At 40.7% G+C, this 14,125-nt stretch overlaps 1 protein-coding gene across 5 annotated transcripts in view; it reads right to left on the bottom strand.

Annotated features, from left to right (window-relative positions):
• The window catches only part of rimbp2b (RIMS binding protein 2b), a 30,808-nt gene extending 17,710 nt beyond the window's left edge, over positions 1-13,098 (bottom strand). For 4 of the 5 annotated variants that reach the window (XM_061071860.1, XM_061071861.1, XM_061071862.1 and 1 more), the window contains exons 1-9: positions 12,997-13,098; positions 10,954-11,004; positions 7,509-7,713; positions 6,382-6,509; positions 5,594-5,673; positions 4,472-4,581; positions 3,519-4,391; positions 570-721; positions 26-179 (exon numbers count right to left, since the gene is read on the bottom strand). In XM_061071860.1, the coding sequence (XP_060927843.1) occupies positions 26-179; positions 570-721; positions 3,519-4,391; positions 4,472-4,581; positions 5,594-5,673; positions 6,382-6,509; positions 7,509-7,713; positions 10,954-11,004; positions 12,997-13,098 (1,855 nt within the window). The remainder of the gene's footprint in view (positions 1-25; positions 180-569; positions 722-3,518; positions 4,392-4,471; positions 4,582-5,593; positions 5,674-6,381; positions 6,510-7,508; positions 7,714-10,953; positions 11,005-12,996) is intronic. The other variant, XM_061071864.1, reaches the window with a different exon arrangement.
• Positions 13,099-14,125: the final 1,027 nt, after the last annotated feature.

The raw sequence follows: 14,125 nt of genomic DNA, 5'->3' as shown, positions 1-14,125 counted from the left end.
GTCCGGTGGGAGAGGCGTGGAGAGCCCAAGAGATTGTGTGGGATGACGGCCACAGGAGAGTCCTGGGACTCTCCTTGTGTTGATAACGTCCTTACAATGATTTCTCTGGCCTCCAGACCCTGAATCCTGTTTAACTCCACGGTCACATAGTCTGCTGTGGGGTACAAGACTTCTGCGATCTGCATTCACAAAGAAACCAGAGTCCAAAGTTACCAAAGGGCAATTCAGAAAGTTAGGCTGAAAAAGCACTGTACCCTCTGTACCCACACCATTACAAAGACATAACAACAGGCATGTGTAGCTCTTATATGTTGGCTTAAGAGAAATACCAAATTTTTTCTTAATATCATAACACAGATTATTATATTCGTCCAGCACAATACATTTGACCATGTTTTAATAATAGCAACACAACACAACACAACACAACAGCCCACAGAGGCATTATATCTTTTCTCCATGAGATGGCAATAGAGTACTACAGACAGAATTTGTCACTAAGGAAGGTAAAGGCCACCTGATGGAGACTCCAAAATATAATTTGTTCCAACATTTGTGACACATGGTACCTTTTCTCCCTTTGTCCACACAACATAGCCGATCACACTGGCTCCGTTGGAGGTTCCTGAAGGCGACAGAGGTGGCGGCTTCCATCTGACCTGCAGGAACCCAGGCGTCTGACCACATTGAACATGCACCTCCTGGGGAGGTAGGGGGGGCCCTGAGGAGCATAACACACTCTCTGGATAAGGAGAGAAAGAACAAAGAGCTCAACAGTGGTTGAGGCATTTCTGCCAATCAGATCACAGATGAATGTGCTGACCTCAGCACTATGGACATCTCACATGCAGTAACCATTTTACAGAGGAGTGGAGTAAGGATATCCTCATTCACGGAGAGCCGTATAGTACGTCTCAATCTAAAGGACTGCACATAGCCTAACCCTTGTGTTTTACTCTTAGCTGTATTGTAAACGGTTTGAACTAAATTTGACTTATTCCATGGAAATCCACAGCTGACATTCGCTATGATACAATGAGCCAGTGACGGATGAATGGAGTATTTACGATATTCAAATATTAGATAGATAGATAGATAACTTTATTCATCCCCGAAGGGAGATTAAGTCGAGTATTGTTAAGTATTGTTGATGATTTCTCTGTATTCATACTCCTCTCTGCAGTTTCCAGAAGATTCATTCTTATGCATATCGACTGAAAGCGTAACATTGGTTGAAAAGTCCAAGTTTGCCAACATTCACCCATCAGTGTATGTACTGACACATTGCAATTTCCACAATCTGCCAGCGATGCCTGCATACTAAACAACATGCCCCATCTGTGCAATGCTGCTGCTCCCCTGCAGTCACACAGTGAGAGAGAGAGCGAGAGCAGATGCAGTCAGCAGTATCTCCGAGCTGCAGCGTGCAGCTGTGTGTGGGTCAGAGAATCTACATTAATGCAATCTTAATCACATTTCAGCCGACAACTAATGAAGTTGCCTGTTTGAGGGGCACATGCTGAGTGTGGAAGCTTTAATACAGTCCCTCCAGACACTGTCCGCCTTATTGAGTTGCCCACCACCAACACTGAGACTTCTGATGCCTCTGATTAACATGTTCAATAGACAGATCATTTAACGAACTCCCGGCATGTTCGCTTGTCAGCTGCCGACAGAAAACGTCAATTCAAACTTCAGCATCGTTCTCTCTCTGTCCTCGCCTCTCTTTTTCTGTCTGTCCCTCTGTGTCCTTCCTTTATTCCTTCTCTTTAACCTTTAAATACTCATAACTTCATAATATCTGTTTCAAACGTTCTAATAAGCTTTCATCTTATCCCAACACCTCCGTTTATTTACCACGTCAATAAAAAATCTGAATCACATACCCCTGAGTACATAGTGATGGAAAAAAACTATATGACATGTTTGAACCTTTTTTTAGCTGCAACCATCTGGCTAAATACATTATACCTATACTATGACGCACAGACTAAACTGTAGCTGCATGTTCTCACTTCACACTCTCACTTTCCTGTAGCTAGACAGCCAGGCTGTGAGACCCAAGTTAACGCTTGCAACCGCAAAGCATCAACAAGCCTCGAGGGAGAAGAAATCTATGCTCACTATATATACACTAATTTGGCTTTGAGAGACTCTTGCTCCCAGTGTTACGTGGCTCTATTCAGCAAATAATTCTCCAATGTTTTCTTATTGCACCTTTCTTCAGTGTTTTTCTACCATGCATGTGAGTTACCTTAGTAGTTCATATTAAATACATAAATCCTTGAGGGCAATCTAAGGGGTGGCCGGGTGAACATTTAAATGGCAGAGATGTTTTTCAGGTTTATAAATGTAATGTACTTGAAGTGTTTGCCTGAGTAAATACAAATATTGCCATGTTGGACGTAAATTATCAGATGGTTTTCATTGAAAAAACATCGCAGGACATTGAAACAGAACTAATTTAAACAATCGCAACATCAGATAGGAGACAACGAGAGAACAATGTTAAACCTTTCTAACCTTTGTCCATACCAAAACACACATACATAATTTGCAGACAACAAAGGTTCAAGACTTTGATTTAATTTGCGTGCTCACAAATATCCTTTTTGCCCAGCTACAGCAGATATGTTACCTGCTCAGCTCCAAATAGCATAGAGAAAACTAATTAGAAAATGATGGTGCCATCAGCGGAGAAATATTCCTATAAATGAATGCTAATGTCTTTTTTATGTTTGCTGGGTAGTAAGTAACAATTTGCAAAAAAGTTAATCTTAAATTTACACTGTCCCCAAGTGTCAATACAAGTCAGGTCATGGAAGTTTAGCCTTGATTTGAACTAAAATCAATTACAGCAGTATAACAAGACTTAAGTCATACAAATCATTTTGTGAGTCTGAGGTAGGGTGCTGATTTGAGCTACATGTTCATGGCTACATGCTCACAATGACAATGTTAATGGTGGTAAGCCAGTATAGTGTTTACCATGTTTATTATCTTAGTGAATGATGTGATAATTAGCTCATTAGCACTTAAAAAATACAGCTAATGATAATGGCAATGCTGTTAATCCAAACTTAAGTATTGATCAAATTATACTTTTGACCTAATGATGGCACCAGTTGAAAAATCAGGGGATCACCAACGTTATTAGAATTCACCCTGGGGGGAAGTGGGGGCAATAATGTCTGTATCAAATTTCATGATAATCAATGCAGCAGCAGTTGAGATAATTCACTTCATATCACGATATCAACTTAACTGTGGCTCTAGAGAAAGAGTCAGGGGATCATTAGGATTCATGCCTAGGGCATTATGGATATCTGTACCAAATATAATGGAGATATTTTCACCTGAAACAAATGATGGATCATCCCACCAACCATCTGATCAACATTAGAGCCATGCTAGGATGACTAAAACGACCACAGTAAGTCTTGCTCTGGCTATTCACCTCACAGTGAAAAAGGGCCTGCATATGAAGTGTGAGTGTGAGAGACGGTTCGGAGGCTGACCTGAAGGCTGAGTGCAGAACTCCACAGAGATTTCCCTCTTCTCCCTGTGATCCATGGGAAGCTGCCAAGGCACCTGATGGGGCTGCGCCGCAACTTTCACCTTGTAAACTGTCATGGACTTCAGGTTGAAGAACTTGTACTTGTAGCCCCCGGCCTTGACCATGTCGTACTCTGCACCGTTGAGGAAGATGGTGTGACTGTAGTTGCTGTTGCTGGGCATCCAGGAGAGCTCAGCAGAGACCTGCGTGATGCTGTCGACCCGCAAGTAATAAGGTGCCACCACCACATCCTTTCCCACCAGCTGAGTGCACCGGAGCTCGTCCGACGGGCCCCGGTCAGTGATGCTCTGCACTGAGATACGGTAAGTGTTGGTAGCTAAATTGAGCTTTTCAATAAGAGACTTTGTCCTGCCCCCGTAGGGGACACTCATGCGCACCTCCTTATCCACCAAGACATTGTAGCCTCTGATGGAACCCCAACCTGGTGGGACCACAGGTGGGTCCCAACCAATAATTACACTCTTGGCCAGTTGTTTAATCAGGTTGATGCGGCGGGGATAAGGCACAATGTCTTCACCGATCTCGTCAATGCTGACATCCAGCGTTCCCGTCCCATTGCTGGAAGAACCCATGAGGTCAATGCCCAAGCTTCTTGAACTTAGACAGTCTAGTTTACTGTCAGACAGCAGGCTGCTAATGCTTGTTCCTGTTCCTGTGCCGACCCCCAGTCTCTGAGATCCCAGGCTACTGTGGTTGAGGTAGCCAGGTTGTTTAGCCGCTGTGCCCCGTCGCTGGACAGACGTTGTCTCCTCATCTTGGACAAGATCTACAAAGTTAGATGGGACGAGACCCCGCTGTCCATCCAGCAGCTCTCCTGAGAAACAGGCAAAACACAGTTGGTATTGTCGTGATACTTAGAACAAAACAACAAACAATAAACAAGTCAGGTCAGACCTTCATAAAAGCCATCGTCATCCATTGTCCCGTAAACGTAGAGGTACTTCCCTGCCACCAGGGGGAGCTCTGCCTCTGGATGCTCATTAGGCCCATCATAAGGATTGTAACTACAGCAAAAAACATAAATGGACAATTAATCCAAAGTCATATATTTATTAAATGTATATTTATAGTTTCTCTACTAAAGGATTTTTAAAATGTCAAACACATACTCTTATATGTATGACATGGGAAATGATTTTCAGAGTGCTGCTCTGACGGGTATTAAGTTTGATCCCATTTTTAAAAAATTTGTTGGGGGGGTTTACAAATATGACAGAGCTAGAAACAGTGTGGGTTGAAAGCTCTGGCTCGGGCTCACACTCTTGTGCTGTGAGAATTCCAATTATTTTTGTGCTGACAGGTCATTTTCTTCAGAGAGAGAAACACTGAATCATCTTTAAGACCACAGACTCTCCGTGAGAGTAAGAAAAGAATCTCAGCAAAATGTGTCCAGGACACTAAGCAGCCAGTTCAGTCTATTGTAAAGAGGCATGCACAGGATAGTTGCCATCTCTCTTAATGATCACCCTCTACAACGACGCTTCATAACAACATTAACATATCATTATTTAGTCTACTTGTGAAATGCCTGTTTGGAATGGGACTTGTTGCAGCTTTCTTTGTGAAAGTGACCTGCAGTGATTGAGGCTAGGCAAGTAAAGACCAGCTGCAGGACAGGTTTGCAGAACCCTGAAGCCGCCACTGCTGCACTGAGAGCTGTGCAACTGTTTATTCAAAGTTTGGTGAAGCACATGCCCGACAACTTCATTTACGTAGATGAGTCACAGCCGCTGCGGCTACAGAGTGCTGGTTGCCTGTTGGTTCAAACTGTATTAATATTGAACGTATTGTGTGGACAAATCGCACCACATTCAGCACTGCACTTCCTTTGGCCCTAAATGGTACAGATGTCAAGTGCGAAGCCGATAAGATGAACGGATCTGGAGATATACGTTCCAGATACAGACAGACCAACAGAGATTTCTGGAACCAGTAAATGGATGTTTAGGTATTGAATGAAACTACATATACTGTGAACAGTAGATCAATTGGTAATTGTGTGTTGTGTTTACGTACCTGTACCGAGCAATACACAGACGAACCTTCCCAGTGAATCTTGGTTTGGACCTGGTGGTTGAGCTCAGCTCTTTGTCCATCTGGATAAAATAATAAAGGAACAAATAAACACCAACATCAAATGCTTTTACCTCTCAGATGTTTCAGAACACAAGAGAGGACCAACTGTTTGTAAAAAAATGCTAAGATAAATGACTGTAAATGAAAACACCCCTCTTGAGGACTGCAACTATTTGTGAAAATAAAATTAATAATAGAAACAAAGAAAAATGCTAAGATGTTCACAGCCAAAGTGTTAACTGTATTCAGTTCCAACTATTTTTTATTTTACTAAAGCACACATTAAACATGATTTTTCTTATATTTCATATATTCTCCTCCTGTGCCCTAAAATATTGTGATCAGCCCCAAACAGGTCTGTCGAATGAGTAAAACCAGGAAGCCTCATGTATCCCTGCTGTATATATTTTCTCTTGTTCAACCATAACACATTACTCAGATTAAGACCAAGCAGCATATTTCACAAAATTGTTACAAAGTGCAGTCGGTACAAAAGGATAACAGTTCTGAGATAGGAAGCAGATTTATGAGAAGAGGTCAATGCTGTTTAGGAGACCAGACTACAACAGTGAAATGATAAAATATGAATATCTATTGAAGCCCCATGTTGTAATTTATGATGGTGAGATATAGTTACTATGTGTAGCTTGAAGAAAGTTGCAATAAAATAGGAGCCATATGGCAAACAAACGGACAATATGGGATACCTCAGACAGGAAGGCCTGTGCCGGGCTGCTGGATCGACCACGAGTGAGGAATGTTGGCTTGACAGAGAGGAGCTCAGGCTTGTCTCCACTGATCTGGAGCGGTCGAATGAACTCCGATATCAAAGATCTGCTTGATGGAGCTTCATTGCCTGTGGAACAAACACGTCTTTCATCAGATCCTCACATCACAATATGTTTAAGTTAACTTTGATCAATCATATTACAATAGAGTTAATTAACTGAGCTACTCTCTAGGTCCAATTCAGAGACACAGACACAGATAAAGGACACAGAAATAGAATCCTTGAAATATTCAATAAGCGACACAAATCTCAAACGTAAGACAATTGTGATTGTACCCTGTAAGATAAGGTATCAGCGACTTATAACCAAACATAATTAATAACATTTTGAAGACTTGACTGGTAAATACGCCTGTAATTAATGAAGCATTTGTGTATTTGAGAACAGGTTCTGCCAGCTGGACTCACTTTTACACTATGATTGATTTCTTCATTAGCAGTCTATGTTTACTACAGATAAAGTCTGACTCTGAACTGACACCTCTTAATGTAGCTGCAAATTTGTTCACTCTATTTTGAAGGAACTTGTAAGATGTACAGTATGTTCAGTTACTTCCAGCGTCTCTAACATGACAGAGAGGATATGGAACAAGTTATTTAACCAAGCATAAGAGTTGGCAGCATCAAGCAGAATTAATATGCTGTCCTGTCTTTTTTTGTTGACTTAATTCATAAATTAGATATTATTATACATTATACAGAAGTTCCAATACAGATATCAGAAATTTAAATGAGTTTCACCCAGACAAAACTGCAATTTCCTTTTCTAAGCAATAACTTCTTTGCTGCCAGAAAACAGCAGTTGCACTGTACTGCCACTGACAAGTACTGCTTTTGAAGCAGAGAAGAATAAGTGATTTCTGGTTGTGTAGCATTAGCCAGATGTAGCAAATATATGAGCATTCAGTTCGGAGCTATAAGTATATAGTAAGTAATTGTTGTGATTTTGTAGATTTGTTTATTTATGTTCTTTTTCAGTTATGACTGTCGAACTAGATAATAAAGAAAGTCCTGTGTCATTAATTCTATGTATGTATTTGTAAAATAAAAATATCCCTTACACACCTTTTCCTAGGGGGGCAGCCAATCCATTGAGGAGCTGAGACAAAGATTTGTTTGGCGATCCAGGAGATTCACATAGAGTTAAAGGTTCCGTGCTGAGGATGTCAAACTTCCCAGCCTGGAGCCGGAACTTCTCCAGCTCTTTTGACAGGAGGTTGAACTGCTCACTCTGACTCCGACATTTCTCCTCCAGCTCGCGGACTTTGGCCTGATGATGGTGAGGAAGGAGAGTCATTGAGGGAAGGGTGAGAGACAGGAAGAGAGAGACAGTAAGAAAAGATGACAGACAGGCAGGCAGATTAGGAGGAGAGGGAGAGACAGGATGGTAAAAAGAGAGAAGCAAAAAATAAGGATAGCACAGGACGCAGGGCTGAACATTCTGCACACAGAAATACACATATGAACAGCAGGTACTGTATAAACCTCTACTGTAAAAAACAAAAACAGAAGGAGGAATGAAATTATAGCACTTAAAACATCTGAATCAGTCATCACAGTGAAAAACCTACTTAACTACTACTGACAGTACAGTTTACAAATCACATGCACAGCTACACTTACTGCTCACAAAACTGAAAAATAAAAAAGCCTCGAGCCTCATCAAGGAAGTATGCATAAACCAAGCTGCAGTTTCTTAGACGATGAGTCTGATGATATTCAAAATGTTTACTTATTGTCAAGTAAATACCTGAAAAGACCAAAATCAACAAAGTGAACAAAGTATTGTCTTTGTATGGATTTTGCCTCCACTGTCCAAAATCTATCACAAACACATTAATGAGCCGCACTGTTGCTCTGGCTACCATGTTCATTCAAACACAGGTAATGTAATTTAATTACACTATTACGCTGTTACAGATATGATCTAGATATGAACAAATTTCCATAATATAATACAAGAGTGTGTAGCTGCTTTATTATTTTGGTATTTTTTACAAATGACATATCAATGACTTTAAAATATCTGTTTTTAATTATTTAAATCTCCACAGGTAAATATTTACCTCCGCTGAAGAGGATTTGTTTTCATCCCTCTCTGCTTGTTAGTTTTTGTTTGTAAGCAAGATTACATAAACAACAGCTCGGATTTCTACAAAATTTGGCAGAAGACTTGGTATGTGTCAGGGGAAAACCTTTTAAAGGAACCTATGTCTGTGTGTCCAATGAGGTGCAGCTTGACTGAATTCAAGAGGACTGTTGAGCCTTGGCAGAGGTGTGTGCTCTAATGAGTGCCACCCTAGTGTTGGTTACGGCATTTTCGTTGGTTCAGTGAACAATAACAACAATTTTCAATATCATCATCTATACTTTAAGAGCAGGAAACTTCTCTGTACAACATGACATTTTTGTTTGGGCAGAAATAAAGGAAATTCCAAATGCTACGGTGATTTCAAGGGTTTCTCAACAATGTCATGCATCAGCAACCACTTCTCTATCTGAAACGCTGAAACTACCGTGGCATTTTTTTTCACTGCCCAACACACAGCAAGGCCTGCCGCAACAGCACTGTGTTCACTGTTCTGTGAAAACATTCCATTTCATGCAGACTGGTTGTTGCCGGATATCACATGCTGTTAGCAAACAGACAACAAAAGGAACTCCAGAAGTTTTAAAATAGAATTAGTAAATGAAGTGTTATTCATTTTAAAAGCATCATACAGTTCTCAGGTGCATGCAAAGAAGGTTGTAAAACATATGCTGGAGAACATGCATGCAATGCTACAAGGGGAAAGAATCACATTCATTACTGTTTGTGATTCTTTGCTAACAATACACTGCTACCTACTGAATGCATCAATATTATTAGATATAATGACCAATGTTTAATTGTAAAAAATCTGCAATACACAATTTTTTTTACTGCAATTTTACTAATGTAATATACTTTCTCGATTAATTTACTGTAGCTACCTTTTTTATAGTCTTGGTTTGTTTATATCTTAACACCGGCTTCAAAAACATGTCTTGTCTTATAAATTTAAATTTTTATGCCTTAGTGTGATGATGGGCTTTGATTGTGTGGAATTGAGGCTGGTCAGAGAAGCCCCAGGCATTTATTTTTTATTGTAGTGGATTCGTATTCTGAAACTTTCTGAATCTTTTCATCAATTGTTAAGAGGAGCTGAATTTTTCCTTATGATCATCTGAGAGAGATGTCTGGTTAATGCTGTCACTCACATCTGTCTAAAAGCCCTCGTGAGTTTGTTTGGAAGGGAAACATAGATTTGTGGTAAAGGCCAAGAAAGATTGTGCTGAAGCAGCTCTGAACTACTATTTTCATCAATAGCAATATAAGAATTGTTATTATACTTATGCCTTGTCTACGCACAGTGAAGAGGAATTAATCTAACTCAGATTTGTTAAATGTTTGGTGTTTCTATTTTTCTGCTCATAAAAAGAGTTTAAAACAGGGTTCCTGCAGGTTTCAACAAGTTACATTTAGGTTACAATTGAAGTTACTTTTCAAGAGCATAATTCATGAAATTTAAGACCAATTTCAAGTGAGACATTGGTCTTGATAGAATATCAGAGTCCCAAAATTATTTTCACTTCCCCATAATGGAAGATAAGATGAAGTAGCAGAATAGAGAACAACCCTCGAAACACCATGTGTAGTCTCCCACAGACGAGCTGATAAATTCTGACCAGAGTTTGTAGACTCACTTATCAGTTCCATGTTGGTCTTGTTTGTAGTTTGATTACAGCATATTAATATCTATAATGGAGACATTGCAAACTATGCATGCCGCCAAAACATTTCTCCTAAAAAACGTGACAGAAGTTGTGTTAAATGAAAGTTAACGTGATTAAGACCTAACAAGACCAATCTCGGTTCATAATATTTTAAACATATAAGACTTTTTAATTGAATTTTGGACTTTTTATGACCCTGCAGAAACCCTGTGAAAACCCAAAGCTTCACACACGCTCACGCTTGCTGGATCAAAGTAATGTGTGGACTCTACACCATACTGACTAAACTAGCCAAAGAAATATCAAGTAAGTAAACAAAAGCAATTCTGAAATACCTGCATGCTGTCCAAGTGGTTCTGATAAGCATCAACACACACCCGTACAGAGATGTGAGAAAGAAATAAAGCATAATTTCACATGTGATCACTCATACACATCTTCAAAGCACATGACTCTTGAAATAACGGGCTGCGTTGACACTCGCGCATACATATCAACATATAAGTCAATTTAACAATATTGTAAAAAAAGAAAAATCTATGTGCTGAACCAAGTATTTATGTTTAATACAAAAAAATAGAGTTAAAAAAAAAAAGGAGCAGAAAGATTTAGGTACGAGGTCAAGACAAAAAAGCAGGACATGTCTCTAGGTCTACACAGGTCTGCCTCAGGGCTGACTAGTCCCTTAAACTCCAGCAGAAACCACATAAAGAGACAGTGAAGCCCTCTCACCCCCCAGAGCCCAGACGCTCACCTCTAACAGATGGACAGCGCCTTCATGTTCCTTTTTAGCCTCAACCTGAGCCTAGGAAACACAGGGTGCAGTGTTTCAGTTCACCTTCATTTATATTACAGTTTAGTTGCAGTTTATTACACCAATGAAAGGCCTGTGCAGACAAAACAGAAACATTCTCATTCATTGGTGCTCAAGGTGAAAATGGTTTAAAAGAAAGCCACCATCTCTGATCATTTAAACATTGAGAGTTTATTTCTTCTTCCCCATTATACACTTTATTTAAAATTTGCTTACAGTGACTTAATTTTAGCAGAAATGTTTTTTTTACTCAACCCCAACCAGCTAAAGATATAGTAGCTTTTTCTTTCACCATTCTTACCTTTAATAATTTATGCTTATTTAAGCCGATTTAACAGTGAGTTATGCAACATGAAACAATTCTGTGCATGCAGGAAAGAAGACATTTATCAGTTTACTACACTTCTGTGTGAAAACCATTTGCCTGAGAACATCTGAAGTAGGGGCCTGAAACTACTGTCCCAGGGGCCTCACCCGGCCATAAAAGAGTTGATGTTATATTTAAATGCTTTTTTTTTCTCATCTTGGTTTTTCCAAGTATAAAAGTCAAGCCATTTCCTAACAATGTTCCTCTCTGAGCTATAACTACGCCTATATAACTGAAAGTGGCTTTTATTTCACATTAAAGGACATAGTAGGCCTAACAGGAACTATGTTTATTCGATTTATGGCCGAGAGTTGAAGAGAGTTATTCCTTCAACAAATATCTCTTCTCAGAATCAGTTTTTTTTTAAGTGAGAGTTCACTTGACAACAGAGGAAAGAACAAACTCGCTTCAGGCCCTGAGGTTATTTGACTTTAAGACCCCTGATGTCCTGACACCGTAATCCCAGCTATGTCATTCTGCAACTAAACCAGAAGAATATTTACAGCTACAGTTTACCCAGTTGGCAGTTTATTAGGAACACCTGGCTAAAACTAATGCAGAGTATAATGTTCAGTTTGATGAGAGTACGGTTTACTATAGGACCGCTGTATTGGATGCTTTAGGTTTAGCTTAGGTGAACCTAATAAACTGCCAACAGTTTACTCACTGTAGATGCTCATTCAAACTGTGGAGGTGGATATTTCAGTGGTTATGAATGAGGCTCACAAACAAACAAACAAAAATATTTTTGTACAAAGGTTTCGAGTTTAGAGAAACATAAAAATGTATCAGAACATAACATAATACATGCCATTTTGTCTTATAGGAACCAGAAACATCTGTTCTGGAAAAAAAAACAAGCGTTCCACAAGAATATGGGAGCATCTGTGGACTTTTCATAAATCTACTTTGCAGGCAATTAATTTAGAAGAATGCAGAGAGCAGAGTGTCTGAGGGAAGATAAGGCAGTAATGAGCTTCTGCTAATGAGAGAAAAAAGCTGAGAACTGTGCCTATGAAAGGCTGACTGGGAAGGAAGTTAGAGCCACACTGCAGCAACAGCAACACTGGTGTACACACACAGTGTCTAGAGGAGGAGGCATTGGTGACAATTCCTATCACGTTCACACTATCAGCAATCTCGGCCCTTGCTAGGCTTGCTTTGACATTACAGTCAGCTCCAGTGCACAGAAGATGAAGACCAACCATAGATGGGCCGGCATTCGCTTTTTGTTCAAGTAAGCCTCCAAAAAGTGTCATATCTACTCTGCGTTTTGAATGCTGGATGTGGTCGCTCGTAACAAACAAGAGGAGTGCTCCTGAATTGTTGAGCACTCAGGGTTTGGAGAGTGATAGACAGATGAAGGATGGGGTTGAGAGGATTTGTTGGGAGCGCCACTGATGGAAATGTTCAGAGGAGTGAGTGCTATGGCCTTTCGAGTGCACTACTCTATGCTGTGCTCTCTATAATAAGGTATGAGTTGACGTTCACCTTTGTCCGACCACATGTGTTGCACCGGTGCCCGACAAAACGCTCTTTGCCCCATGACACAGACACAGGCTGGGCAAACAAGAGAGCCCGACCCTCTGGTGCTGTGCAGTGTGATGTTTCCTTACCTCCTGTAGAAGGTCAATCTCCTGCTGCTTTGCATTGAGTACAGCCAAGGCCTGCTCATGCTCCAATTCTAGCTGCTGCCTCCGCTCTGCAGCCTCTCGCATATGCTGTCCACAGGAGGTGCAGGGATGGAGAGACCAGGGGGAGGATTGTGGGGAGGGGGAGCATAGAGAGGGCTGCTGTTAGTGGAGCTAAAATCCAAACGGCACTGAGCCGACACAAAATGCAAAAAATCTCCAGTTGTCTACTCCACAGTCAGAGGCAACACAGGTGTCACATGTGCACACACATCACACACACGGAGGCTGAGTAACAGTGTACTGATCTGAAGTGATCCTCGGGAGAGATAATTTTTGCACAATGGTGCTCATGGATGAGGACTAGAGGTGCTTTGCTGTGTGAACAAAAAACACACTAACATCAATCCACAGTCAGGTTTGCTGCCCCCTTTAGGTAGTAACACAATACCTGTTAGAAGTCTAGTTATGAGGACTCTTTGAAAAGCGGTCCTCAGCGATGTTGCCTTTGTGTGATCAATACAGGGTTTAATGTTACATGAAAAGGGTGAGCAAACTCCATAGCGTGCTCACTTGTCTGTGGTCATCCACAACAACGGAAGAAGCCATACAATACAAGGGACTCTTCATAATACAATATGCCTGTGTCATCCAGTCACATCACTCCCACTATAAGTGAATATTTTTGCAACACTGTAAAGGTGAAAGAAGCAAATGACATTTATTCATGCCAGTAAGAAATTAAGGTCTAAGATAGGTAATGTCATCAAACTTGAAGGTGACATTATCATCGTGAAGGGTGACCCACTCTCTCTATCTCCTCTTCCTCCCCCTCCCGTCGTCACAAAGCCAAACTCTTTGTCCTGCCTCATGCAAAATTACATTCCACAGTGCCGTGGTCATATAGCCAGGTGACCATACGTAATGTCTAGTAAGCAGCCCACGGGTAAAAGGAGAGATAAGCACAGCCACTGAGGGTGACAGAAAGCATTCAGAATGGGACTGAACAGGACTGCTCCCTTACAAAAGGACATAGCAGTGATACCTTATAAATCTAGCAGGGGGGAGAGAGGACAGGCAGGAAAGGAAAGGTTGGGGCTGGTAGGACAACATG

Source organism: Limanda limanda, chromosome 5, assembly GCF_963576545.1.
Source record: "Limanda limanda chromosome 5, fLimLim1.1, whole genome shotgun sequence".
NCBI lineage: Eukaryota > Metazoa > Chordata > Actinopteri > Pleuronectiformes > Pleuronectidae > Limanda > Limanda limanda.
This window is presented reverse-complemented; position numbering and strand designations above follow the sequence as displayed.